Genomic DNA, 27,061 nt, shown 5'->3' on the forward strand with positions numbered 1-27,061 from the left:
CCGAGGACTGCTTGTTGTGCCGGGCGAGGATGGCGCGCGACGGCACGTTTTGGCGCAAGGTGCACCTTCGTCCTTTATGTCCCCACCTCCCTGTCGCTCCTCTTGACGGTTTCTCCCTTTCCTTCCTATCGCACAGCCTCGCTGCTTTTCTTTCCGGTGCTCCCCCTTCCCTCAACCTCAGCGACTGTCGAGGACGGTGCAGGCGGACCTTTTGTGTGTGTGGGTGTGTTGGCAGGGAAGGAGAAGGGGAAGGAGGGGCTTGCTGGGCGGACGGCTGGCGTCTCTGTCGCTTGCACTGCCTCCTCCCACCGATGCTTCCGGTTTTCGCAGTACGTGCGTGTCCTTGCCTCATGTCAGCGCTGTGCTTCGGAGGGACGAGCCAGGCGCTAATTTACACATGAACATGTTTGCTTATACACGCATACCGGTGCGGCAGTGGCACTAGAGAGGGAGAGAGAGGCACACCAGCGCAAGAAGGACAGAGACACCAACTCTGAAGCCCGCCAACTGACCGAACAGACGGATGACAGTCTCGATCGCCCTCAGCTCGGGCGACGTGAAGAAGAAAAATGAGTGTCTTGCGCTTCAATGTGTGTGTATGCGTGTATGTGCATGCCAGAGGGAAAGCGTGCACCGACACGCTCGTGGCCTCGTCTTCATCTGCTGCCGCTCGGCCCCTCCGCTTTTCCGTCTCTCTCTTGGGCTTGCTTGAGCGTAACTCTTTGAGCGTCGCTTCGCCGCTGCAAAGCGCAGCCACAGACCCCCGCCCCCGCCCCCCATTCGCCCGTGCTCGTATACGAACACACACACACACACATGGGCACAGACCCCCGCCCCCCTCCCCCTTCACACGTCTAGAGGCATATTTGCTGTTTGCCATTTGGAATCACCTTCTTGAGAAGACGGCACCCACAGTCCATGAGGGCGGAATGCGACAGAGACGTCGAGGGCGCCGAGGTCGCCGCTGATGCCGCGGGCCCTAGGCGCGTTCCTGGTGGCAGCTGCAGCCCCAGCAGCATTGACGCTGTACCTTCCAGTACGCAAGCCAGCGAGTGCGGCTCAGGGCAGGTGAGCCGAGAAGACGAAACTCCGAAGGCGGTGCTGAAGCATGTTGCTGTCAACGTTACCAGCGCTTCACCGCGAGCGGAAGAGGCTCCTTTCCTCGCAGCGACGTCCGTGGCGATGCACGGGACACAAAGCACACAGGAGCTCAGCCCCACCGACTTGCAGGGGCACAAAGGATCCCGCACTGTCGACGCCGGATCCCCGCATCCTCGTTGCGGGTTCCCGATCAAGTCACTCTTCATGACGCGCTCCACGCGCATCTCGATCCTCTCCAATCATTCTCACAAAACTTCACAAACGCAGCTCCCCACAGCTGCGTCGACCACGGCAGGCGACGCGATCAGCGACGCTGTTGATGATGCGCCGGAGCTAGTGGACGCCGGATCGTCACCATCCCACTCTTCGGCCCCTCTCCCGCTTATGCCGCCAGCCACTACGCCGTACAGACTGAGCCGCCTCTCTCGCAGCGCTGCGACCGTTTCTGCGGCCACGTCAGCGTCTGAGGTGCCAGAAGGGCGTTACAGCGACAGTAGAGCGCCTGCCGAGCTTTTCGCTTCTTCGCGTGCTGCTCCTGCTGCTGGAGTCGCTCCGGTGGTCCATGCCGTTGATTTCGACATTCACCGAGACATTCATGTGAGGGAGGCGGCGCTACTCAGGAGCGTTGCTCAAGAGGGCGATCAAACCACGTCAAACTCGCTGGATGGGGTACTGCCACCACCGCATTTTTTCACGCCAGTCAACCGCACGTTCACTTCCGCCGCTGGGTTCACTGGTGACTCGACTGTTTTTTCATCTGCGCAACCCCTCTTCTCTTCTTCTGCCGTCGTCAATGCCGTGCAGCGTGCTCAGACGCGGATGGAGGCCACTCATGCCCGTAGCCAGCGGCTTAGTCGCACATCGGAGCTCTCTGCTCGCCATCATCCGCGAGCGGCCAGCGGTGTTGACGCTTTGCTGTCTTCGGCATCGTCATCCCTGCTGACGCAGCTGTGGCAGCAGCGCGCGCAGGCTACATCGCGGTCCTCCGTACACAGGGACATCCACGATGCGCCGGCGGGCATGCCTGGCCGCAGCGCGCCGCTGCCGCGACGCGGACTTCACGTGCCCGGCGGCAGTGCTGATCCGATCTACACAACAGCAGTGGCGAATGTCACCGATGCCATTGGAGGCGGGGATCGAAGCAGGGACGGCGTGCTTGGCCAACGCGGAGTCGCGCTTCCGTCAGCTGACTCGCCATTTCTTCACTGTGATCTCGCGGAAAACACGACGAGTTGCTCACCGTCGGTAGCGGCGGCAACCGAGGTCGGGACGCCGACTGAGACCGAGGCGGCGTGCCGTGCCCCGGATACAACTGAGTCGTCGATCGCTTCGTGCGCGAGTACATCGCCGGTGAGCTTGACCGCCTCACAGCATCCTACTTCCGTTATCCCTTACTCCACAGAGTCCCCTAGCAGAAGCGCGCTGGCCAGTCCGGAAGGCTCCTGTGTGTTGGCCCCGCCTGCGTTGGTACCGCCCACCACGCTGCCGCCAACGGCATCCTCCTGTGGTGAGTCGGCAAAGGCACTGCTCACTGCACCTTGCTCGAATGCTTGTGGGGACTGTCAGATCGTCAACGGCGGCGGTGGCGGCGCTCTCTACCTCGATGGGGGACAAACAGCGGATGAGCTCCCGTGCTCAGATGACGCAGCCAGTAGTGCCGAGTGCTACAGTGCTTTCGCAGGTGTTATGTCTGACACCATGGGGCTGGCACCGGTGCTGGCAGACACAATGCCGCATGGCCGATGTTTTACATTGAACATGTTGACCACCTGGGGAGACGCGCACGAGGTGGGTCTCTGCGGGCTGGAGCTGTTCGACGACCGTGGCCAGCGATTGCTGCCATGCCGCGCAGCAGCTACGGGGACGGCAGCGGTGGTGTCGCAGACGGCGTCTGTGGAAGGCAACGTCGTCATACTGGCGGCCACGCCGCCGAACGGGTTTGTGCGCGCCTTCGCCGAGTACACGGCAACCGAGACGAATTTGGTGGCGGCGAGTAACGCTGCTGCCGCGGGTGGTGAGGACGCCGCGCAGGTCGGCCCGAGTGATGATGCCGTGTGTGGAGATCCGCGGCGGCAGCTCCGCACGCTGATCTGCCCACACCCCCTTAACACGCACGACGAGGCGCACATGTTCGCCGTGCCGTACACGGCGGGCAAGCCGCACCTTGTCAGCTTTGTTTTTGCAGAGCCGGTTCGACTCTCTGTGATGCGGCTCCACAACTACGCTGGCAGGGGCCGCGCGCACACCACGAAGGGCGTGCGCATTGCCGAGGCGTGGATGGAGGAGACGGTGGTCTTCCGCGGCGAGGTGCGCGCGAACTCTGGAGAGCTGTGCCGTGGAGAGAGTGCGGAGGAGGCGGAGGACGGTGTTGCTCACAGGCAGGGCGATCAGCACGCCAGCCAACCCTCATCTCTGCCTCTTTCGACATCTTTCTCTCCGTACGGCCTTGAGAACTGCGAGAACGTTCTGTGGACGACGGATGCCGCAGTGCTGGCACGCGTCATGGCGCACGGTCCCCCCTCTACGACCCCACCAATGCGCGAGGTGGACGACAGCGATGACACACACGGCCGCCGGCGCACTGCTGGGGTTTCGTTGGAGGGTGGGGCAGCTGTACCACGCCGTATGGCGCCAACGTCTACCGCACGCGACGATACGCTCAGTGGCGATCCAGCGCCTTGCCGCCCTGTGTCTGCTCGCCCTTCGACGACGACGCGAAGGTCGCGAGCCCCACCTGTGCGCTTTAGCTTCTGCAGTGCACGACAGGCGGACACTACCATGCTGCGCCGCCGTCGTGCCTCAGCTGGCGGTGAACCGGGCCTACGAGGCGACAAAGACGCTGTGACCCCCTTGCAGGCCTGTTCTGCTTGCTTTCCTCGCCCCAGTGGTGCAGTCGAGGCGTGGGCCGACGTTGCGACGGACGCGCGTGTGCACCAGGTGCCCGTCGGCTGCACAACTGATTCAGCGCAGCCAGAGCTGCACAGCGGCTCTGGCCAAGACGACCGCCAGCAGCGCAAGCAACGACGCCGCCACCTCAATCGGCAGGAGGTGCTCGACCCTGATCGGTGTCCTCGACGAGTGACAGCGATTTGCGTGATGGTGCTGAGCACTTGGGGAGCGACGCAGCACGTCGGCCTCAGCTGTCTCCGGCTAAGGGATGCAAGCGGTGACGTTGTCGGCGCTGTGGATGTGCAGTGTGCCGCCCTCCACTACCCAGATGGCACCAGCTCCATTTGCGCAAGCCATAGCTGCAGCGGCAGTAGTGCGACAGGCACGATCGAGAACCGCCACCACGCTCCCAGCGCCGCGTGTAACAACGACGGCAGCAACGGTTCAGTGAAAGCGCAGGATGATGCTGGCTGCGGTGGTGAGTGCGGCCTCTCGAGGACTGTTCGCGGATTGCTGCACAGTGAGGCGCGCTCGGAGGAAGCGGCCCGTGGCGCCAATCAGCAGGATTGCCCTTCTGGTCCGTGCCTCCTCCCATTTCAGAGCAGCATGCAGCTCGTCTTTATCTTTCGCGACCCGATCCCCTCGCTGGGCTTCCTCGATGTCGCGAATTACTCGGTGGGGGATCAGACGTGCTGCGGGGTGAAGGATGCGCGTGTCTTCTTCGCCGAGGAGGCAGAGGAGGGCGCTACCGCTGCTACTTCGCCCCGTCCTTCAGCGGAGGTGTTTCGCCAGCTGTGGTATGCCGGCGCCTCCTCGCAGAGTCGACACGCTTTGGCGGCGGCGCGAGTGTACGAGGTGACCCCGTCGGCTGGCGTGACGCTCCGGAAGGCACCTGCCTTTCTGGACTCTGCCCGCTTCCAGAGCTACGACGTATCTTTGTACGGCCCTGGTTTGCCACCACCTCGAATCGCTTTTCCATCGACAGCAACTGTGCGGGACGACGACACTGCCGCCGCTACTGCTACTGCCATACTCGATGCACAAGCCCCACGAAGCAATCTTCAGCGAGCGCTGCCGCTGCCAACGCATGACACTGGCATGCTTTTTGCCAATCATTTCGGCCGCTACGAAATCGCGTCCGGTCTCGGAACCGGCGGCGCCGGCAGCAGCAGCACCAAGACGGAGGTGTTTTCAATCAGCGACATCAATGTGAATGGGGATGGGGGCCAGTCGTGTGCCCAACGCCACCATGACCGCGCCAGCTCTTTTTCCTTAGCGGGCAGCCTCGGCGCCTCCATGAACATCCGGGCCAACGTGGCGATGCACCGCGCGCGCATGTCCCTTCTGCAAGAGCGGCCGGCGTGGCTGCTGGAGTACCAACCGTATGTGACGCCACTCTTGCCAGTGGGGTACGTGTGCAAGCTGCGGCTGACAGTGTGCGCGCGCGATGTCCCTGCTGGTGAGCCTCTCGACCCCTCCGCTGACTGTCGTGCAGGGGCAAAGGAGGCGAAACCTCCCTACGCGAGCGCCGCTGCCACATCTTCTGTGGCGACGGCGCCGGTATTGGGGGAGGCGCCGGCAAAGGTAGCTGCTGTAATCACAGCCGGCGACTCTCTGAAGGCGTACTTGAAGGAGTGGCTCGTGCAGCCGCTCCGCGCCTGCAGCTTTGTGAACGAACGCGGCGACGTGGTCAAGCCTATGCGTCCAGACAAGTACCGCGCCATGATGCACGAGGCGGCGGCGCGGCGCCACGGTACACCTTGGCAAGACGGTAACGGTGATGGGGATGCGCAGCACGAGCGCGCACTGGCACGGTGTGTGCCGATGGTAGCGGAGAGCATGGTGAGCGCTGTGCACGCAAATCGCCACAGCTCCGTGGCGCGTATGCACGCGATGCCATCGCCGCAGCCGCCTCTGCAGGTCGTTGTGGAGCTGCTTTACGTCGCGGACGTGCCGTTTTGCATCTCGCTCGTGGCTCTTCACAAGCCCCTCGTAGTGCGCGGCTCGGCGGCGTGGGTCCGGCAGGTGCAGGTCTTCGTGGATGACGCGCTTGTCTTCTCTAGCGGAGAGGCTTCTTTACGACTGACACAGACCCCATCAGGGAATGGTGCTGCGCGCGACCCAGGTGTTGGCGCCGGGGCGCGGGCCGGCGATGCCTGGGATGCTACGGGACCAGCAGCATCTGGCGGCTTCGGACCCCAGCTTAACAACGGCCAAGGCAGCGCGGCTGATGCTGCAAGCCAGGGCGCACAACTGTGGGGAGACCTTCCGGAATGTGCGACGTCCTTGAAGCCTTATGTGGTCTTCACGCTCGACCCAGACCTACTCGACGACCTATGCGCTGAAGCAACGGGTGCTTCCGCGTCATAGCCGTCTTGAGCCTCGCGCAGGAGGAAGAGACCTGGAGGTGGGCGAAGAGGGCGGGCGGGGCGCGGGGAGTTGAAGCAGTGGCGGTGGCTACAGTAGCACCATGACGGGTGACCCGGAGCGATGTGTGGATATCCGCACGATAACGGCAACAGGCAAGCCTGTCAAGACTAGCTCGTGTGCTGCGCAAGAGAACCCAAGGTGGGAGATGTCTTCAAGAGGATGTCTGGGAGGGGGGCGAAGCGGCACCAGCAAGAGAAGAGGTCCGATCGCAGAGGAGGGGGGAGGCAGGCGGGAGGAGGGAGCAGGGCGAAGCGCTCGTAGCCCTTTCTATCCTCTCGTGCTGGATCTGTTGCATGGCCACGCTCCTCCTCTCTCTTCCTTTTCCTCTTCTTGACGACGCTGCTTTTTTTTTTGTTTGGGTTTTCTTGCGTGTGTCGAGTGCTGCCGTGGAGCCGATTGACTGTCTTGCTCTGCCGTTCCACATGCGCCGCTCCCTCCTCCTTCGCGTCTGTGTACACGCCGTATGCTGCCTCATCCCTGCGCTGTACGGGGCAGGGTCCGTCGTTGTTCGTTGGGTTGTATGGGGAAGAGGGAGATAGATGAGGTCGAGAGAAATGGATTGCACAGGGATGGCGACGCGATAGTGACTCGCCGCTCCTTGTCACTCCTGTCCTTTTCCTTCTCTCTCTTGGCCCCTCTCCGCTGACTTCCATCAGGCCTCGATACGGTCCTCTTGACCGCTTCTCGGTTACTCGACGCGGGGGTCTGTCGGTGCGCAACTACTGACTTATGCTACGGTATAGGTGCACCTAAGAACGGCGAATAATGGCGAATCTTGCGTCTCCGCATCTCCTCTCCCGCAGCTGGTCAGTGGGAATCTGCTCCATCCCCACTGCACTCCAAAGGCCGTGGCTGCGTCGGAATCGTCTCCAGAGAGCGAATGGGGTGGTGCTTCGTCCATCTTGGGAGGGGGCTGCGCACACATCCACTTCCATCTCTCCCTTCCAGGACCTTGTGCTATGCTCTTGGATCTGCCCGCTCTTTTCCTTCTCCTTGATGCGAAAAAGTGCCTTGCCCTCTCGTAAGGGGGGCAAGTCGCAGGTATTCCTTTCGGACGGCCCCCGCCCGCAACGACGTACGGTCGTATATATGCGTGTGGGGCGCGCTAGCTCTCTCGCTCTCCTCCTTGCTTTGAGGAGGATGCCAACTGGTTTTACTACCTTATCTCTGAGTTCCAGTCAGCCCCACCCCGTGCCCCGCCCTCATCGTGCCCGCCGCCGAGGTTCGGCATGCTGGGCAAGGGAATATGAGAGGGGGGTCTCTTGCATTTTCGTAGAGTTCATCCAAAGGATAAGCAGCAGCGCTGTAGGGGAGGGGCACTGAAGCCGGCTTTCCTCCTGCCTCTCGACACCCGACACCTTTGCTAAAGCCGCCTATAACAGGCCAGAAAACGGGGGATGGAACCCCGCAAGCCGATGTGCTCCATCTGCTCTGCTCTCCTCTGATCTTTCCTATCTGTTGCTCTCTCTGATCTCACCCTAGCGAGGGCAGGAGATACGGGCATGCCTACTCACACACCCACGTATCCAGCGGTAAGCCAAGCAGGCAAGGCACGACTCGGCGGTAGTATACATCTTGTTTTTCCTCTTTCTGGGCATCTGTGCCTGACAACTTGCCAATGGCACTTGCACACATTCTTCGCTGCCAGCGCTTTTTTTGGCTCGGCCTTCGCGACCGTATGCGGGTGAGCAAGATGATAAGCGGCACCTTGCCCATCCCCGCCAGCGATGCGATGATGTCGGTGGTGCCGGTCAAGGCTATTCGGGCGGTCGCGGCGGCACCTCCGCAGACGCCGCGGCCGCCACTGCCATGGCTTGTGTTGCCGTGGCGTCGCCAGCTGCCACCCGACCCTGCGTTCAGTCAGTTTGTCGCCCAGCCCATGGTCGTCCCTATGTACTGCGGCCTGCGCTTGATTGACGAGTTCGGCCACGTCAACAACGCCAAGTACCTTGAACTGTGCGAGTTGGCTCGGTGGCGTCAGCTGTCTTTCCTCGGCATCGGCACCATGATGGCCCGGCTTCGCGTGGCGTTCGTGGTCTCCGACCTCTCCGTAACTTATCAGCGGGAAATCCGACCGTGGAGCAGGGTGTGGTTGTCGACGCGAATTCTTCTCCCGCCGTCCAGCACCGCCTTTGCTGGCCCGCTGTCTTCGCCATTGCCAGGGGCAGCGCCATCATCAGACAAGAGGCGCTTGTACATTGAGCATGAGATCTGGAGCAAGGATGGGCGTAAGCTGCACGCTGCAATAACTCTCGCGGCGGCCCTCATCGGCCCTGTGAAGTACGAGCAGGAGCTGGCTCGGCGCTACGACCCGACTGCTGCTGCCGCCGCAGCGGCGCCGCCTCACGCGCCTGCAGGCACCCGTGCCCGTCAGCGTACGACGTTGAACTGCGAGCACGTCCTGGCTGACGCCTTGGATCTTTCTTCCGTGGCGGAGCTGCGCAAGCTGTTCGAATCCGCTGAGCATATCTGCACCCCCGCCGTGGGCGACGGCGACGCCGCGGCCGTGGCGAAATCGGATGAGATGCCTGACCAGGAAAGCGCAGCGCGGCAGGAGCGCATCACGGGTCTCGCCCGCATCTGGCGCACAACACGCAATCAACTGCGTCATACCTCGTTCATGTCGTCTCCGCCACCGCCGTAGTCTTCTAACACACTCAACTCCAAGACGGGCCCCAAACTGTGATGAGTGTGCCTTTGAATGGGGTACAGGCGAAGGCGTCACGCGAGGGAGGGGCCCCATGTGTGTGTGTGTGTGTACGCTCGGTCATCTGCCGTCTCTTTGCCCTTCCACCCTGCGTCGCCTCGAGCTCACAGACGAACACGGCCGCTGCGTTTGCTGTTTCTTTTCGCTTCCACACGCGATTGCTTGACAGAGCTGCAGACAAGAACAGAAACGGTGCTGAGGGCGAAGTGCCCCCCCCCTTCCCTTCCTTTCCTCTCCCCCGTAAGAAAAGGAAGAGAGCGGCAGAAGCGTCAGTCGCATCACAAGCGGGCCGCGAGGATGGGGTGACCGATGGCGGTGGATGCGAGATCGACGACGGATGTGCCTGTGATGTGTGGTGACTGCCCTACCTCCCACCCATTACGGTTTTTTTTCCTTATTGGTGGGGTGGGGGCCTGAAAGGCATCAAGACGAGTGTGGAGGTGGGCAAAGGGAGAAGTGGACGACAATGACGCCAATAAGGGGACCGAAACGGGAAGCGCAGCTCCTGCGTCTCTCCCCGCTGCCGCCCCGACATGCCACCTCACATCTTTCTTCCTTTTTTCCCTCTTTGCCTTCTCCATTCCTTTCAAGTGCGCAGCCGCGCGCTCTCCTTCGATGCAGCGGAAAAAGCCGCGGGGAGTGGGGCAACACCTCGCCGGCGGCGACCTCGGGTAAGGCAAGGCTCCGAACGTCGAGCGTGACTCGATCTCGCGATCACGCATGCCTCAGAGCCCCCTGTTGCCACGCCGCAAACTACTGAAGCCTTCGTGTGCCTCAGCGGCGCAAATGGCAGTGAGAAGAGAGTCACTGCATGGGCGGGATCATTTTCCCATATTCCCACGCAGTCATTGGATACCTGGGTCGCTGCCTCCCCGAGGGCGGATAGCGGCTAAAGCTGAGCTCGACGAACTCGGCATCATCGAGGCACGCGCGCAAAAAGACGCGGGCCACATTTACAGCTGCTTCTGGCCCGACACTATCATCGCAAAGGGAGTCTAGTGCGCGACAGGGGCGGGGAACAGCAAGAGTGCAAGTTGCTTACGCTGAAGGAACTCTGTGCTGGCTGCTTTCATCAATCAAATCGGCGGATTCAAAGAGCGACCCGAGAGAGCTACCGGCGTTTATGGCTGGGCCTCCGGCACTGCGGATGTCTGCGAGCACGCTCTATGGGCACCTCACAGCTTTACTGGCCAACACCGCAGTAGAGACGACCGAAGGGGACGCAGTGCAGAAAGGGTGGCGGCAGGGCATGGTGAGCAGCGCGCGTGTGTGCTAGCAAACAAAAAAAAGAACGCAGATGGAATATGTCGTCCCACGCAAGGCGTGTGCTGGTGCGTGTGCGTCTCATCGGCTGCGCAATGCACCTCTTATTGAACCTCCCTCGAGAGGACGGCGCCGTCGCTCTGCGGTGCGCCAACACCCCTTTTTTTCTCCTCCACTTCGCCTTCACTTCCTTCTCCTCCATCCCTCCCTCGCCCTCTTTCCTTACACTCGCCCTACCGGCGTCCGACGCCTAACGAAACACGCATGCACCAACACACGCTGTACGCCAACTTCACTATGCAGAAAAACGCGTACCACAGTTGTGTAGTTTTCCTCCACCGTTCTTCCCACCTCCCCCACGCCCCACACACACTCACGCCCCACCTCCAACTCAAAGAAAAAAGCAAGCTAAGAAAAGCAAGCAAACACACGATTGTGACCGAACACTCCCTTCCCCCTCCCTTTCTAAGCGTCCCGAGATCATTATCATCAGCCTCTCGTCCTTTTACGAGTGATTTGCCATAACCCTTCTTGTGGCCTTCTGCCACCCTTTGCATTGTCTGCTGCGTGATCCATTTCTTGTCTATCTTTCCCTTTTTCGTTGTTTCGTGGTCAGGCACATTACCTCACCAACATTGTTCTATTTTTCACGGCGTGCGCGTGCGTGTGTGTGTGTGTAGCGTTCTCTCGTATCTGAGCTCCTCTTGTGCTCTCACTCATCTCTTTTCCTCTCCTCTTCTTGTTTCGGTTGTAACCATCCTACTCCTCCTCCTTTCCCTGGACTGGAGATCTACACCGCCCGCGTATCGCGTACGCACATCTGCGTGGTGGCGAACAAGGGCACGCCAACGAAAATTGAAAAAAAAAGAGAAAACGCCAGAGCGCAGACACTCGCTTTAGCACGTGCGTTCCGTGCTCCTCTCTCCACCGACACACACGCGTACACACACATACACACATACACATACACATACACATACACGCACAAAAGGAAAACAAAGAGACGTGTTGAGTGTGTACCATCTTGTTTGTTTTTGTTGGGGTGCGTGTGCCCCCACCCCCTTTCCTTCCTCTCTCTATATCTCTCTTCCCTCTCCCCGCGCTCGCCCCCCTCCCCCCATCCTCTTCTTCCTTCCCTTTCTCTCTCTGCTTGTGGTGCTTGTCTGCTCGCCTTCGCCAATACAGTGTACACGGACGCTCTACTGCCGCTACTCGAGCACAGACACTCACACCCCTCCCTCACCACCCTCCCCTTCTCACCTCCGCGCCCACACACGTCTTTTAGTTCACATACCAGGCAGCGTCAAGCACGCTTACCGAGAGTTAAGCCTTGCCTTCTGCTACGGCGTCGCTGAGAGCGAAGTGAACTTTCTCGCGAGTGTGCGCGCACGCTTGAGCTCAGAAGACAGGGAAAACAGGGAGCGAGGTGTACGCATCAAAAACTAGCAATACCAAAGGCAACGCTCTCCCCCCTCCTCCCCGACTGAGACGCACACTCTCACTCAATTAAATTCCACGGGCTACTCAATAGAGAACAGCGCCAAGGCGAACCCGTACCCGTGCACAGCGTAGAAGTCCGTTTGCCGAGAGGTGATCATCTCACCTCCGTCTCTCTCTTTCGGTTTTACTTGATTTCATCTTTTTTTTTTGTTTGCGCTGTAGGTTTGCATTTTTAGTGTTCAAGGTCCTCCTGGAGCTCGCCTTCGGTGTTGTCACCCTTCTCTTCCTCCCCTCCCACCTCCTCCTTCTGTTGCGCGCGTGTGAGTCTGTGCTATCATTTTTTGTTTCGCGCGTGCGTTTGATATTTCCTTATAGCATTTCCCACCTGTCGCCCTCCTGCTCCATCTTTTTTTTTTCGCGTGTGTGTGTTCCTTTCCCATACCTCATCTCCTCCTCCTCCTACCCCCTCCCCCTTACTCGTTCTGTTTGAAGAGATTGCTCGCGTGCCCTGCTACGGTTTGGCATCAGCGCACTTGGCTAGTGCGGTCTCTCGCCCTCCCTCCCTCTTCCCGGCTTTGGGGCACAGCGAATCTCCCCCCTTTCGTGTTTCTCTATTACGTGCCATTACATTGCGTCGACCAGCCGCAACGCCTTTCCTCCCACAACAATGACCGCAGTCAGTGTCAACGAAAATGAGCTGGTGCACCTCAGCGTGGGCGACTTTGTCGCCATCCTCACCCATCACATGAAGGATGGCAAGCTGCACTGGATCTTGGGCTCCGTCGAGACGCCACCGTACCTGCGCGATGTCGAGATCCGCCTGTGGGCGAAGCAGCGGTTCGAGTACTACGACGAGGGCGACGCCCCGGCAGACCCGGAGACCGCGGCGCTGATGGATCGCATTGCCCAAGTGAAGGACGAACTCCGTAAGAGCATTGACCAGGCCGAGGACCTCACGGAGCAGCTGCGCGACCGCCGCGCTGCCATTATTCAGAAGATCGCCGAGGCTGACAGGTACGTGGCGGAGTCGAAGGCCGTCCGCGACGCTGCGCGCGACGACGTCGAGAGCATCTCCGATCGCAACTGGCAGGAGCTGAAGTCGTACCGTATTCCACCCAAGATGGTGTCAGTAATAATTCGCGCCGTGATGTTGCTGCTCTCGGAGGACGAGGCCCGCACGTGGCCGCATATGCAGCGAGTGCTGCGCGACTTTTACTTCAAGCGCCGCATTACAAGCTACGACCCCGTTACGCAGCTCTCCCCTGAGCGCCGGGACTACATTCTGCAGGAGTGCGTGAGCAAGAAGAGCTTTCGCTATGACCGCGCCATGCAGGGTAGCGTGGCGGTGGGCCCCATCTACTACTGGGTGCTGGCTCAGCTCGACAGCGGCGAGGCCCAGTCGCAGAAGGAAGACGTCGAGCAGGAGAAAATTGCACGCCAGAAAGAGCTGCGCGGTGTGCTGAAGCAAATTAGCGAGCAACAGGAGCGGATATCGGAATACCAGGAGCTCATGGATGACCTGGACGATCAGCTGCGCCTGTGCAACCAGCGCAACAGCGACGGCAGCTCCGTCGCCTCGCACTCGCGCCGCCGCATCTCGATCAGCGACCGCTATGCGGAGAGCTTCGCAGCTCGAGAGGGGAAGGAGTACCTTCGTCCAGCCTTCTACGCATGGAAGCCGACGGACCGCGTCATCATTGTGCTTCGCAAGAATATCGTCTGCAACTTCGGCGCCGTCACCTCGCAGGAGCAGGAGGAGGGCTACAACATGAGCGAGCCGCAGATCCGCATGCTGGATGAAGCCCTCATACGCTCTCAGCAGGCCCTGGAGACGATTTGCGGCGACAACGAGGGCGAGGACGATGCCCTCGAGGAGGACATGCTCAAGCAGAACGACAACGAGACCGACCACACGGTGCGCAAAGATGAGGACATTCTGGAAGAGCGCCAGCGCAACGCTGCTGAGGGCAAGCCCACGCCGATTCCGACGCCGCAGGCGAGCGACACGAACAAGGTCGGCATAGGCGCCGCCGAGGCGACGTCGAAGCTTCAGCGCACGTTTGAGGGAAAGAACTGGCACCGCATTCTCGACCGCAAGCGTGAGGCCATCGAGGCTGCTTTCACAGAGGACTCCTCAGAGTGCCTGAAAGTGCCGCCGTACTCGATCATGATCGAAAGCCTCATGGTCGGGAGCCTTATCGTCGACTTCTCGGCCCAGCACGACGGCCAGCGCTCCGACGCGGAGCTGCAGGAGCGCGTGAAGACTTTCGAGTTCCCGAAGGTCATGTCACTCTACGATGAGGAGGACGAGGAGGACGACGATGGCCCGGAGCATCAGATGAAGTTCGGCGGCGACCGCTGGGCCGACATGACCCCGGAGCACCATGACGAGATCGAGGCCGCTTTCCTGGCGGACACAAGCGCCGCGACTGGTGCGCTGCAGGACGAGATTGCCGTCCAAGACATTCGCGCTGACGCGGACGAAGGCCTCACGGTGGACTACTCGCTGCTGGACAAGGACCGTGACCCCGAGGAAGTGCAGGAGCAAGTGGACGCTTACGCATACCCTGCTGTGTGGGCTCTGTACCAGCGGCTCGCTGGGCTGGACGCGGCGGCGCCGATCCACCAGGTGCGCTTCCGCGGCGAGCGGTGGGCGGACATCATGCCCGGGGCTGAAGAAGCGATCAGGCAGGCGTTTGCTGAGGACACCGCCGACGCGCTCGGCATTGCGCCGCAGCAGGTAATCCCCGACGAGATCCGCTACGAGAAGGGACTGACGGTTCCCTACACCGTGCTCGACTGCTCGCTGGATGGCGACGAGGTCGATGCCAAGGCGGAGGACTATCATTACCCCAACACGTGGGCGCTGTACGACCGCCTTGTGGCGGAGGCCGTCGGCGCGGCCTACCAGAAGAGCTTCGAGGGCGAGCACTGGGAGACGGTGCTGCACGCGGCGCGGCCAGAGGTGTCAGAAGCATTTTGCACAGACACGGCGAACGCCGTCAAGTCCGAGCCCGGCGACGTCGACCCTTGCTCGGTCGACACTGACCAGAACCGCCTGCTCGTCTCCTACAACGTTGGCGACTCGCAGCAGCGTGCCGATGAGGTGCGTGCGGACACCCAGGAGTACCCCTACCCAGAAGTGTGGGCGTTGTACCAGCTCGTCATCGCGGAGGAGGCCGAAGGCACGCGGAAGCTGTCCCAGACGTTCGACGGAGAGGCGTGGGACGCGATCAACGCGGAGATGCCGGAGCAGGTGCGCGAGGCCTTCACGGAGGATGTGTCTGTCGCCACTCGCGTCAATCCGGCATGCGTGACGATACGCGACATCAAGACGAGCAAGAAGGGCATGACCGTTGAGTATGGTATTGTTCGTGAAGAGGGTCAGTCCGCGTACGCGACGCGCAAGGCAGCGAAGAACTTCGACTACCCGGTTACGTGGAGCCTGTACGAGGCGAACAAGAAGAGCGCGCCGGGGCACGCCCTCAGCGGGGTTGGCGAGGGCGAGTCTGCCATCTTCGAGCGCCGCTTCGAGGGCGATGACTGGGACATCGTTGTCGAGGGCTGTCGTGAGGAGCTCAGTGACGCCTTCCGCGCGGATACGGCGCGTGTGCTGGGTGTGCCGAAGCAGAGCGTGCGCATCATCAGCATAGAGATAGGCAGCCCGAACGTCAAGTACCAGCTCGTAGACCCGCCGTGCGAGGACAGAGAGATCGAGCGGCGCATGGAGGAGGACGAGTTACCTGAGGTGATGGATCTGTACCGTCGCTGCACACGCGCTGAGGCCGAGGGTGCGACGCCGGCGCTGCAGGACCTTGAGGCGATGCCGCCGAAGGTGTTCGACGGAGACGAGTGGGGCTTTGTAATGGCGAACCAGCGCGCGGAGCTGGAGAAGGCGTTCGTGAAGGACACGGCCGACGCCCTTGGTGTGAGCGATGACCAGGTGAGGGTGAAGGAGATGAAGGTGGGTCCGTACGCGCTGCGGGTGCAGTACAGCGTGCGCGACTGCCCATCCGACGAAGCGGCGGCGCAGGCGACCGTGGAGGACTACGCTTACCCATCCATGTGGGAGATCTACCCGGACGAGGAGGATCTGGGCAACTGCCAGAAGACGTTCGACGGCACAGGCTGGGAGGCAATCGTTGCCTCCCGCGAGGATGACGTGAGGGCGGCCTTCGCGAAGGACGTGGCTGAAGCCCTCAAAGCGGGCGAGCAGAGTGTTGTGGTCAAGTCCGTCCACGCCAACGCTGAGGGCCTCGAGGTGCGCTACAACGTGACGAGCGAGGCGTGCGATAGCGAGCAGATTATGGAGATGCAGCAGGAGTACGGCTACCCGAACACGTGGGCGCTCTATGAGGAAGACGAAGGCAACTGGGTGACAACGTCGCACCAGCTTGGCTTCGAGGGCGAGGACTGGGTGTACGTCGTGCAGGACAAGATGCCAGAGCTGCAAGAGGCGTTTGTCAGTTGCACCGCCGAACTATTTCATCTGCGTCCGGAGCACATTACGAATACCAAGTACACATTGGGCAGCCTCATCGTGGACTTTGAGTTCACACACCCGGCGAGGATGAGCGAGGAGGAGATCAGGAGGCAGCTCGTCACGTGCCCGTACGAGCCGGTCTGGGAACTCTACGGTTACCACCCCTGGGTCCCGACGGAGGTCACGGAGACGACGCACAATATCTGCTTCGAGGGGCCGGGCTGGGCGACCGTGCTGGAGTCACAGCGCGAGGAGCTAGAGGAGTGCTTCAAGCAGGGCACGGCGGCGGCGCTCGAGGTCGAGCCGTCTGACGTGCGCATCGACTCGGCCGACTGCGCCGAGGAGTGCCTGTTCATCCGCACAACCGTCACCCACCACATCTTCCAGGACAACGAGCTCCTGCAGGAGCAGCTTACCCGCTACCCATACGAGGAGGTCTGGAAACTCTACGCCGAGGACCCGAACCAGAGCTGGACTGTCACCTCGCACCAGGTCGGGTTTGACGGCGATGACTGGATGTACATTGTGTCTGCCAAGAAAGAGGCGCTGGAAAAGGCCTTCCGCACGTGCACTGGTGAATCCCTAGACCTGACGGACGAGCACATTACGAACATCGTCTTTGAGGCCAACGAGGCGGCGCTGCTGACCACCTTCGAGGTGAAGCACCCGAAGGAGCAGTCGGAGAAGGAGGTGAACCGGCGACTCGCCGAGTGCGACTATATGCGGGTGTGGGAGCTGTACATTGATCACCCGTACAACCCGGAGGAGAACGAGGTGACATCGCATGAGATCGGCTTCGAGGGCGATGAGTGGAACAAGGTAATTGCGACACAGCTGAAGCAGCTCGAGGAGGCCATCATGCTCGACACGTCCGAGGCGCTCGAGGTGACGCCGAACGACATCACGTCGATCACGACTAGCTTCGAGAACGGAAACCTACTAATCGTGCGCCTCAACATCCAGCACCCGGTGCTACAGGACGAGGAGCTGATCAAAGAGCAGCTGAGCCGCTACCCGTACGAGCGTGTGTGGGCACTTTACGAGGATGCGCCTATCACTCCTCTTAGCGAGGAAGACGCGGTCAGATTTAACGGTACCGGCGAGGGCGAGTCTGCCATCTTCGAGCGCCGCTTCGAGGGCGATGACTGGGACATCGTTGTCGAAGGCTGCCCTGAGGAGCTCAGTGACGCCTTCCGCGCGGAGGCGGCGCGTGTGCTGGGTGTGCCGAAGCAGAGCGTGCGCATCATCAGCACAGAGATAGGCAGCCTGATCGTCAAGTACCAGATCGTAGACCCGCCGTGTGAGGACAGTGAGATCGAGCGGCGCATGGAGGAGGACGAGTTACCTGAGGTGTTGAATCTGTACCGTCGTCGCATACGCGCTGAGGACGAGGGTGCGACCACGACGAGCCGCGTAAAGCCCGAGGGGAAGAAGATAACGACCCTGGAGGACTGCGGGTTTGAGGGTGAGGACTGGGACTACGTGTGGTCGATCAAGCAGGAGGCGATGCGCAAGGCCTTTGCAAAGGGTGTCGCGGACGCGCTGGGAATCAAGCCGACGGACATCCAGAACATCAACATGGAGAAGTCGGCGGACGGCATCGTGCTCGGTGCGAACGTGACGCACCCGCTGACGCAAGACTACCAGATGATCCGGCAGACGCTGAAGAACCACCCGTTCGAGGAGTTGTGGGCGCTGTACGAGACGCGGCCATACAACCCAGCTGAGTCCGTGACCACGGAGCACCTCATCTACTTCGAGGGCGAGGAATGGGACGCTGTGATGGCGGGCAAACGCGAGGAGGTGGTGGAGGCGATCCGTAAGGATACAGCGAGTGCGCTGGAGCTGCCGGCGGACGACGTAGTGAGCGTGTGTACGAAGGTGGAGCCGACTGGACTGGCCGCTACGGTCGTCGTGAGTCACTCGCCGCTGCAGGACGATGAACTGATTCACGAGGAGCTGACCAAGTACGACTACGAGCGCGTGTGGGCGCTGTACTGCCCTGAGAGTGGGCCACTGCATGGAACGAAGCACTTCGACGGCTTGAACTGGGCGGACGTAATCGGGAGCGACAAGGATGGTGTGATGCAGGCGTTTCGCGACGATACGGCCGCTGCCGTTAGCATGCGTCCGGACGATGTGGATGTGGACGACATCCGTACGACAGGCTTGGGCATGGATGTGGACTACACGGTGAACCTCGCCAACACGAGCGGGGAGGACATTGAGCATACGCTGCGGACGTACCCGTACCCGAACGTTTGGGGCCACTACCGTGTCGAAGATGAGATAACGACGCAGCAGAACTGCGGGTTCAAGGGTGAGGACTGGGACTACGTGTGGTTGATCAAGCAGGAGGCGATGCGCAAGGCCTTTGCAAAGGGTGTCGCGGACGCGCTGGGAATCAAGCCGACGGACATCCAGAACATCAACATGGAGAAGTCGGCGGACGGCATCGTGCTCGGTGCGAACGTGACGCACCCGCTGACGCAAGACTACCAGATGATCCGGCAGACGCTGAAGAACCACCCGTTCGAGGAGTTGTGGGCGCTGTACGAGACGCGGCCATGCGGCCAGGGCGATCTGAAGAGCGCCCTTGGCGGAACAGGCGACCGCGAGTCTGGCCGGCTGCAGCGTCTCTTCGAAGGCGATGACTGGGACCTCGTACTGGAGGGCTGCCCAGAGGACGCTACGGACGCCTTCCGAAAGGGTGTGGCGGACTCCGTGCACGTGTCGAAGTCGGACGTCGTTGTAATGGCGTGGCACCTGGGCAGCCTTATCATGAGTTACAAGGTGCGCAACTGCGACATGGAGGATGCCGAGATCAACGATAGGGTCCGTGCACACGAATTCCCGGAGCTGATGGCGTTGTACCGTGCGCGCGTGCGTCACGGCCAAAAGGGCGAGGGCGGTGCCACAGAGGGCAGCCCAATGCGTAAGGAGAAAGTGATTACTGTCGACATAGTTGACGAGGCTGAGGTGCCGGAGGGGTACACGCGTGTCGCGCTGAGTGTCAGCTTCGAAGGGGAGCTCTGGGAGAAGATTGTAAAGACGCGGACGCAGGAGTTGGCGGATGCTTTCCGCGCTGACACTGCCAAGTCCATTGGCGCTGCTCTGGGGGATATCCACATTCGCGAGTGCTTTGTGAGCAAGGTGCTTCTGTTGGTGCACTTCAGCGCCCGCTATGAGGCGACGATATCCGAGGCTGAGCTGCGCAAGAAGATTGATGAACACTCCTACGACAATGTCTGGGCCCTCTACGACGAGATGGAGGATGCTCTCGCAGCCGACATGTCGGAGGTCATGGTCAAGCACTTCGTCGGCGTTCACTGGGACTTTGCGATGGAGGCGTGCCCGACGCTTGTCGAGGAGGCCTTCAAGGAAGACACCGCCAATGTGCTGCGCACTCATGCCTCGAAGGTGCTCGTTGAGGACATCGCTCTGGGCAGCCTCATCGTGCGCTTCCGCGTGCAAGGGCTGACGATCTCGGAGGCGGAAGCGATGCAGATGACGGGCAACTACGCCTACCCGAAGGTGTGGGCTCTGTACATGTCCTGTGAGGAGGCGAACGGCCGTGCTTCATTGAAAAGCCACAAAAATGGAAGCGGAGGTGGCTTGTCGCGCCGACGGGCTGAGCAGCTTGTAGCGGAGGAGGGCGTGGAGTCTCAGGACACCGTGACATATCTGCGCAAGGCCCTCGCCGATGCTCGCCGCGAGCGTGACATGTACATGGAGCAGGTGGAACAAGCCGAGGAGGCGCAGCGCGCTAGTCAGAATAGTTAATAGCCCCCTCTCGCAGTACACGACACCACATGAGATGCATCACGTGCATGTCTTTCCTCTGCTTGGTTGAAAAGTGTTCGGTTGGTCTCGGGCGGTGGGAAACCCGAGCGGATGTATGTGCTCTAGCGGTATTTTTTTCTGTTTCTCTTTTTGCAAGACTTGTGGCGTCTTGTGTTTTGTGCGTTTCGCGCTGTGCCTCATGCGGACGGCACACGGGTACTCCCTCCCTTCTCCCTGCCGCCAGCGCCTGGACTTGCGGCCGACTTCTTCTTTTGTTGCGTTGTCTTTTAATTTTCGTAGCAACACCCCAAATACCCCATATAGGCATACGTGTCTCTCCACACACTTACCACTGCTGTGCAACCGCATCTTCTACAGTCTGTTGCCCTTTCACCTCCACCCCCTCCCTTCTCTGCTTCCGTGCGCAGAAGAGACGACAGGGCGAGGGACGCAGATGAGGCGGTGCGCACGTGGGAGTGTATCTGACCTTGTCTCGTAGAGGGGAGCCACAGCAGCCATATTAGCGTGTCTCGGCCGCTTTCCCCGTTTTTTCTTTTTGCTTCGTTGCTTTTTTTTCTTCCGACGAGAATTTTGCGTGCGCTGCCTCTTCGTTTCATTGAAGTCACCCCTCCTCCCCCCGTACGCGCTGCTGTAGCAGCCGCAGTGGCCGCAGCTGCGAGTGGGGCGAGGTGCGTGGCTCCTCATCCCTCCTGTGTATGTGTGTGTTTCTCTTGACATTGGCGCGTATGTTAGAGCGCACGCTTCGCATGCTTTCGTTTTTTGATTTGTACAGCACATGCTCCCGTGTCGCTGTTGTGTGTGTGTTGTGTGTTGTGTGTTGGTGTCGGTGCCGTACTTGCCTCCCTCCACCCATTTCTCGCTCCTGTTCTGATTTTTTGCTTCCCGCATCCCTTCGCTCCGAATCGCTCACTAACTTGCGTTTCCAAGAATGAGGCGAGGTAGACACACGCTGCGCGAAACGGAGAGGCGGGGGTGTGGAGGCTTCTTGCTCACGATGGGTGATGACATGCGTGACTTTCCACGTCTTCTGCATACAGAAGCGATTCTTGTCCACCTCTCAAACGAAAGCAAAGGAAGCAACGGCGGGCCACTCTCCCCCTACATCCTCCACCCCACTCAGCCGTCTAGAACACACGGGCCGAGCTGTACAGGGGACCTGCGGTACGCGAAACAGACCTGTATGTAAGTTGAGAGAGGGCGGATCGAGGCTGTCCTATCTTTGGTATGTCTAGTCTTTCCGTCTATTACGTCTGTATATCTCGGCGTGCCGTGTAGTCATTGTGAGATCGAGCTCACCTCGAGCGCTGGCTTTCATGCCTGTCTAATCAAGCGGAGGCTTCTTAAACCCCCTCCACGGTATCCTGCACTCGTGTGTCGCGCACGATTGCTGTGCGACGCGGTGCAGTAGTACCCTCTTTCCCCCTCTTTTCCCTTTTTTTCGTTCCTCTTCCGCTGCCACCGCTCCCGTCCATGCGTCTCTCTCTCTCTACCAACTCCCCTCTTTCTTTCACCACCACCGCCACTGCCACGACCATCATCCATCTCTAACCGCTCGTCGTGTTGACTGCATCACTTCGCACGGCTGCCCACGCAGGTGTACCCACATTCGTGTCTGTTCGTTTTTTTTTTTACGTGTGTGCTTGTGTTTGTGCGTGCCTCTCGGTTCTCCTCCTCCTCCCACAGCGGTATAACGGCCCCCGTCCCCCTCTCGGTCTCCTGTGGCGCACATCTCCTCCGGACGTCAAATCACCTACACACGATTGGTTTTTGTTACGGGGGAGCTCCCGCCTTCGTATTTTGCTTCCGCCCCTCACACAAGCGAACGCTCCGCTGGCTGAATTGTCTGCGGCCATTTGCCATCACCGTCATCGCCGAACTCCCCCGTTTGAAGAGAGAGGAAGGAAAGCACGAGATACCGACATATCCACCCCGCACCCCACAAAACCCGCACGTGACGCACGACCTGATCGTACAAAAAAAATGTCTGACATCTCATTTAGTGAGATAAGCCTTCATGAGGCGCCTCCCACAGCGGAGGCGACCCCGTCCAGCGCCGTGGTGCTGGGCGGCCGCACCGACCTGCACGTTGGCGACTTTGTTGGCTTTCAGCGCATCTCGCCAAGCAAGGAGTGGAAGCTGTCCCTCGGCAAGGTGATCGCCTTACCGACGACGCTCACCGTCAAGGTCGCCCACTTCGACGCGGTTAATGAGACCACGGTGACGCAGGACCCCATCTCCGAGCAGATGGTTCGCCAGAAGGCTGCGGAGAAAGGTAAGATGGACATTTGGCACAACCGCGAGGCACTGCGGGAGAACCTCGCACAGGAGTCCGCAAAGGAGAAGGCCGCGACGCAGCGCCTCCTCGCCGCGCGCGACCAGACAGTGACGCGTCAGATGGCCACCGGCGATAAAGTGACGGTGTCGCTGGAGAATCTTGACAATGCCCGTCGCGGTCTCCGCGAAGTCCCGGTGAAGGAGTGGAGTTTGCTGCGCAAATCTTGCCTCCCATCCGCCGAGATTATCGGCGTGATGCGTTCCGTCATGCTCATCCTCTACGAAGACAGCGTCACTAAGTGGGAGGGCATCCAGGAGGTGATGCACCGCGAGGATTTTATGGAGCGCATATTGAGCTGGGACTGCACTGCCACCCCCATGTCGCTGTCGCGCCGTAAGAGGATTGTTGCGTTGTGCGCCGGCAAGGATGTGGAGGGCGCTCCTTCAAAGAAGCGCCGTCGCTCAGGCGCCCGCTCGCGGTCCCCGTCCTGCCCGCTCGTAGTCGCGGCGAAGAGCTCGAACTCGAGCAACGTTGCCATACTCGACAAGAGCGTTCGCGCCTGGATCAACGCGCAGCTCAGCTGCTCTGAGGCTTCTCGCGAGCAGGAGATGGTGATCAACAGCTGCTTCGCCGAGCAGCAGGAGCAGCGCGCGCTGCTGCGCGAGATCAACGACATGCGCGTGGGCATTTCCTTCATAGAGGTGCAGATGCTGGAGATGAAGAATGCCATTCTCGGCATTGATGACGCGCCGAAGCCGATCATGCCGCTCGACGCGTACCCGACCGACACTGTCTTCTACAAGCGCTCCTATCCGGACGCGGACAGCCGCTTTGTGCAGGAGATCATTCTGCGCGAGGCCGTCATTCACAACTTCGGCCACATAGCCGAGGAGGATGCGGAGGGCTACGTCCGCCTGAACCCCACCCAGGTGGAGCTCCTGCGCGATGCCGTCGTCAGCGCCAACGTGCGCCACGACGCGGAGGAGATGGAGGAGCTGCTGGCCCGAAAGGAGCGCGAAGAGCAGGAGATGGCCGAGCTCAGGAGCCGCGTCAACCAGCTGCGCAATAAAGTGTCGCTCACAGCGGAAGAGGAGGAGGAGCTGGCGCAGCTGGAGAAGCTTCTTGCCGATGCCGAGCGCCGCCACCACGCAACACTGTCCCGCATTGCTGACCTGTACGCCTGCGGCCGCGGCGCACGCGAGATCACGCTGGCCATTAAGCGTCCCGAGTTCTGCTACACCCGTCTGCACTGCAGGATGTCCGGTGACTGGGAGACGATCCTCAGCGACCCGGAGCGCTACGGCGAGATGATTGCCGCCTTCTGCGACGATGTGTCAACCTTGCTAAACATCCCTGCCAGCTACGTGCTTGACATCGATGCCTGCTGCGGCTCTCTGCTGATCGACTTCACCGTGAAGCACAGCGGCGACCTCGACGATGAGCAGCTTCAGGATCTTGTCAACAACGGCTGCTTTTCCGCCCTCTGTATGTTCTACGAGAAGGTTACGTTCAAGAAGACGTCGCCTCTCAACACGAGCCAACAGCAGCTGGCGTACGATCTGGAGCAGCGCTTCAATGGTCCGGCGCCGATCTCCGGCATGGGCATAAAGCAGATTCTGGCAGACTACTACAACGCCGACGGCACGCTTGACGAGGAGTTCAGTGACGAGGTGAAAGCGCACATGGATTACCGCAAGGCATTCATCACGATTCCGCCTCTCCGAGAGGACTACGACGACGTGGCTGTGCGCGGCCCCTTTGAGCAGCACGCCGAGGATGAAGGCGAGGCGCTGAGCGCGGCGGTGCCGATGAGCATCATGGCGTCGTCGGTGGGGGGCAACCGGTACAAGGAGGAGGATGAGTCTGCCGGCGCGACACAGATGAGTATAGGTCTTACTGACACGGGGAACGCTGCACACGATATGACGGAGTCGGCGCCAGCGACGGAGGTGTACGGCCGCAGCATAAATGGGACCGACAATGCACAGCCTGCTGTAGATGCCGCCGCTCCTGCCGCTCCTACCGTTTCTGCTCCCGCTGAGGTGAGGCGGCCCGGGGCCCCCAGCTCGGACGCGGGCAGCTTTTCCAAGTCGTCCGAAATGTCTAGGATGGATTAGTTGTGAACCAAGCTCGGCTCTGCTGCCGCCGCAGCTGAAGCTGAGGTGTGGGCTGTTTCGTGCGGGGCTGCCGAGAATGGGGTGGCGCCTGCCTACTCCAGCACCAAGGCATCTTCTGCCGTAACCTTGTCTACGTCGTCGTCCGCGTCAGGGAAGTTTTTCAAAGTGGCTACGATGAGAGCCACACCGTAGGAAAACGTTTCGGGCGAACTCTAGCCATCGCACGGAGACCTAAGAAAGGAAAGCAAGAAACAGCAGCGCTCGAGAGACTACAGTAGTGCGGACGGCCATCGGCTGTACGAGTGACCAGTGTGCGCGAAGGAAAGCCAGTTTTGATGCCTCATGGCGGATTCGCTTTTCCGTGTGATTGGTTGTGCCTGTTTCGAGGGATGATCTGCGTGTTTATGACGGCTTGTCTGTCTCTGCCCATGCGCGCCGTCGTCTCTCTCTCTCTATCTGTCTGCCTGTATTGGTGTGCATGCGCATGCGTGTGCGTGTCGTCGTTTTCGTTGTCTTGTCTGTTTTTTTTTCTTTTTGGTAGTTTCTCCCTCTCTCCTGTATCGGTGATTTCACTTCTCTCGTCTCTTTAGCCCCTTTTCGTCTCATCGATGCCTCGCGTGAGCCTTCGTCGCTCTCCTTTTCTTTTTGTTTGTTGTTTGCCCATCTCCTACGGTCGGTGCTGTGTCTGGTGTCTTCTCCTCCCCTCCTGCTTGTGGCGAACCCACCCCACGCGCCACAGGAAAGAGAGAGGGACACACACACACACACACACACACACACACAGCACCGCTGAACGACTGACGGAGCCCTGTATTAGCACATTTTGGACTCCCTTTCTTGCCGCTTTCCTCTCCTCCACATGCACCTGTCTTTTGTGTGCTTTTCTTTCTTGTTTCCCGGACTTTAGAGGGCAACTTTCACTTTGTCGATGAGAGCACACCGACACTCGTGGCCGTCGTCGTCCGTCTTTTGGTGGTGTTGCCGTCGTGACGGTCATGGCTAGGCCCCTCTTTCGCCTCTTCCCTCCCTACACGTCTCCTTCTACCTGTGCCCGTGTACGTGCCTGTGTGCGAAACCACGTTTCTATTTTGATTGTTGCTCAAGTGGCGTCCCCCCTCTGATAATGCTAGCCATCTCACCGTGCTATCGAGGCCCAGCGCACGCTCTGTGGGGGAGGCCAAGAGACTGCAGCCTGCCCTCGGGTATTGGTTACGGACTCTTGGTGCCGGCGGACAGGTCTGGACTGGCGCTGTGCCAAAGAGAACTGCGACCATGATCGAGTTTGTGCCATCTCACTCCGAGCTGTGCCGACAATCCAACAGATGTACGTGTCCACGTAGCGATATGATCTTGCAAGCAATGCTCTGATGGCGCACACCTCACCCGCGCAGCATGTAGCTTCCCCCATCGGATGCCCATCGCTACCCCTCTATGCCCCCGCTCAGATCGACAAGCTATGAATTCTTTGTGCGCAGGTACACGTCTATCCACTGGCCCCTTTCGCTTGGGCACGCCCGCGCTTGTCAGAGGCGTGCGGATGCAGGAGAGGGTGGTATGCCCCCCCCCTCCTCCCCGCTTCCGCAGACTCATAGCAGCGTCCCGCCTGCCGCGGCACATGCGGGCAAGCCATCCCGACACGCCCCCGAGGCAACGAAGGAAATGACAGATGCAGGCAGCGAGCCTCCCCTTACGACAACACCACCGTCCTGGAACAGGCCCCGGGATGCAGAAGTGTGAGCACTGTGCGCAGAGGCTGCCATCCACAGCTGTAACGGTGTGCCACATCCGGCCACGGCATTCGGAGGGCAGAAGAGCGCGGACGATGGAAAAGGCGGGAAGCGATGCACACTGACCAATCTCATAGTGAGCGTGTGCGAGGCATGCGGCATCTCCTACATCCGACCAGTCAGCACTGATGGGGCACAGATGCGGGAAGCATGACTAGAGCTTCCCCGAGTAGCACCATCGAGTCCTCCAGACTCCAGCGCTGAGAGTCTCCACGTCATACTGCGACATGCCACGGCTTGAAGCAACAAAAAGAGAGACATGAAACACAGACAGGGTGTAAAGGGTCTCAGAGGGTCCTGGCGTGAGGCTGACCGACTTCCTCCCTGAGCTCATCCGGCATGCACCTGGACCACGCCCTGCTGTCTGCACGATGGGACACCACCGTCTCCGCCGTCGAGCCGGACCCTGAAGGCGTCCCGCCTGGACCGCGGCATTCAGTTCACCCGGGTCTTTGTGTGGCGCCGATCATGCGGCACGCATCGGAAAAAGGAACGAGGAAGGACTACAGGAGTCCGTACGACACATGGCCCGATTCGAAGGCAGACGGTTCGTCCTAGACGACCCGGATGTAGCAGTAGGGGAGCGCCGGCAGATGAGCTGTGGCTGTATGCGTCTATTAACTGGCGAGCTCGTGGGAGAATGACACGCTCGAGGAAACACAGATATTTAAACGTGTATGTATATATCGAGTAGCATCCCGTTCCCACCTTTTGCCCGCCGTTTCGCAATGAGTTGAAAGAGATTGCCATCCTCATCACCAGAAT

General features: G+C 60.3%; 4 protein-coding genes across 4 annotated transcripts; all 4 read left to right on the forward strand.

Moving 5' to 3' along the window:
* Positions 1 to 918: 918 nt before the first annotated feature.
* LINJ_26_1930 (conserved hypothetical protein) lies at positions 919 to 6,360 on the forward strand (the record flags this gene model as incomplete). Its single annotated transcript, XM_001470495.1, has 1 exon — positions 919 to 6,360. The coding sequence occupies one exon, from the start codon at positions 919 to 921 to the stop codon at positions 6,358 to 6,360; it is 5,442 nt and encodes a 1,813-aa protein (XP_001470532.1).
* Positions 6,361 to 8,038: 1,678 nt separating this feature from the next.
* LINJ_26_1940 (conserved hypothetical protein) lies at positions 8,039 to 9,064 on the forward strand (the record flags this gene model as incomplete). The annotated part of the gene is made up of 1 exon (XM_001470496.1): positions 8,039 to 9,064. The coding sequence occupies one exon, from the start codon at positions 8,039 to 8,041 to the stop codon at positions 9,062 to 9,064; it is 1,026 nt and encodes a 341-aa protein (XP_001470533.1).
* Positions 9,065 to 12,497: 3,433 nt separating this feature from the next.
* On the forward strand, positions 12,498 to 20,096 carry LINJ_26_1950 (putative mitotubule-associated protein Gb4; the record flags this gene model as incomplete). Its single annotated transcript, XM_001470497.1, has 1 exon — positions 12,498 to 20,096. One exon carries the CDS (start codon positions 12,498 to 12,500, stop codon positions 20,094 to 20,096), a length of 7,599 nt encoding a protein of 2,532 aa, XP_001470534.1.
* Positions 20,097 to 22,097: 2,001 nt separating this feature from the next.
* LINJ_26_1960 (conserved hypothetical protein) lies at positions 22,098 to 24,509 on the forward strand (the record flags this gene model as incomplete). Its single annotated transcript, XM_001470498.1, has 1 exon — positions 22,098 to 24,509. One exon carries the CDS (start codon positions 22,098 to 22,100, stop codon positions 24,507 to 24,509), a length of 2,412 nt encoding a protein of 803 aa, XP_001470535.1.
* Between the last annotated feature and the right edge of the window lie 2,552 nt (positions 24,510 to 27,061).

The sequence above is a fragment of the Leishmania infantum genome, chromosome 26 (genome assembly GCF_000002875.2).
Source record: "Leishmania infantum JPCM5 genome chromosome 26".
Lineage (NCBI taxonomy): Eukaryota > Euglenozoa > Kinetoplastea > Trypanosomatida > Trypanosomatidae > Leishmania > Leishmania infantum.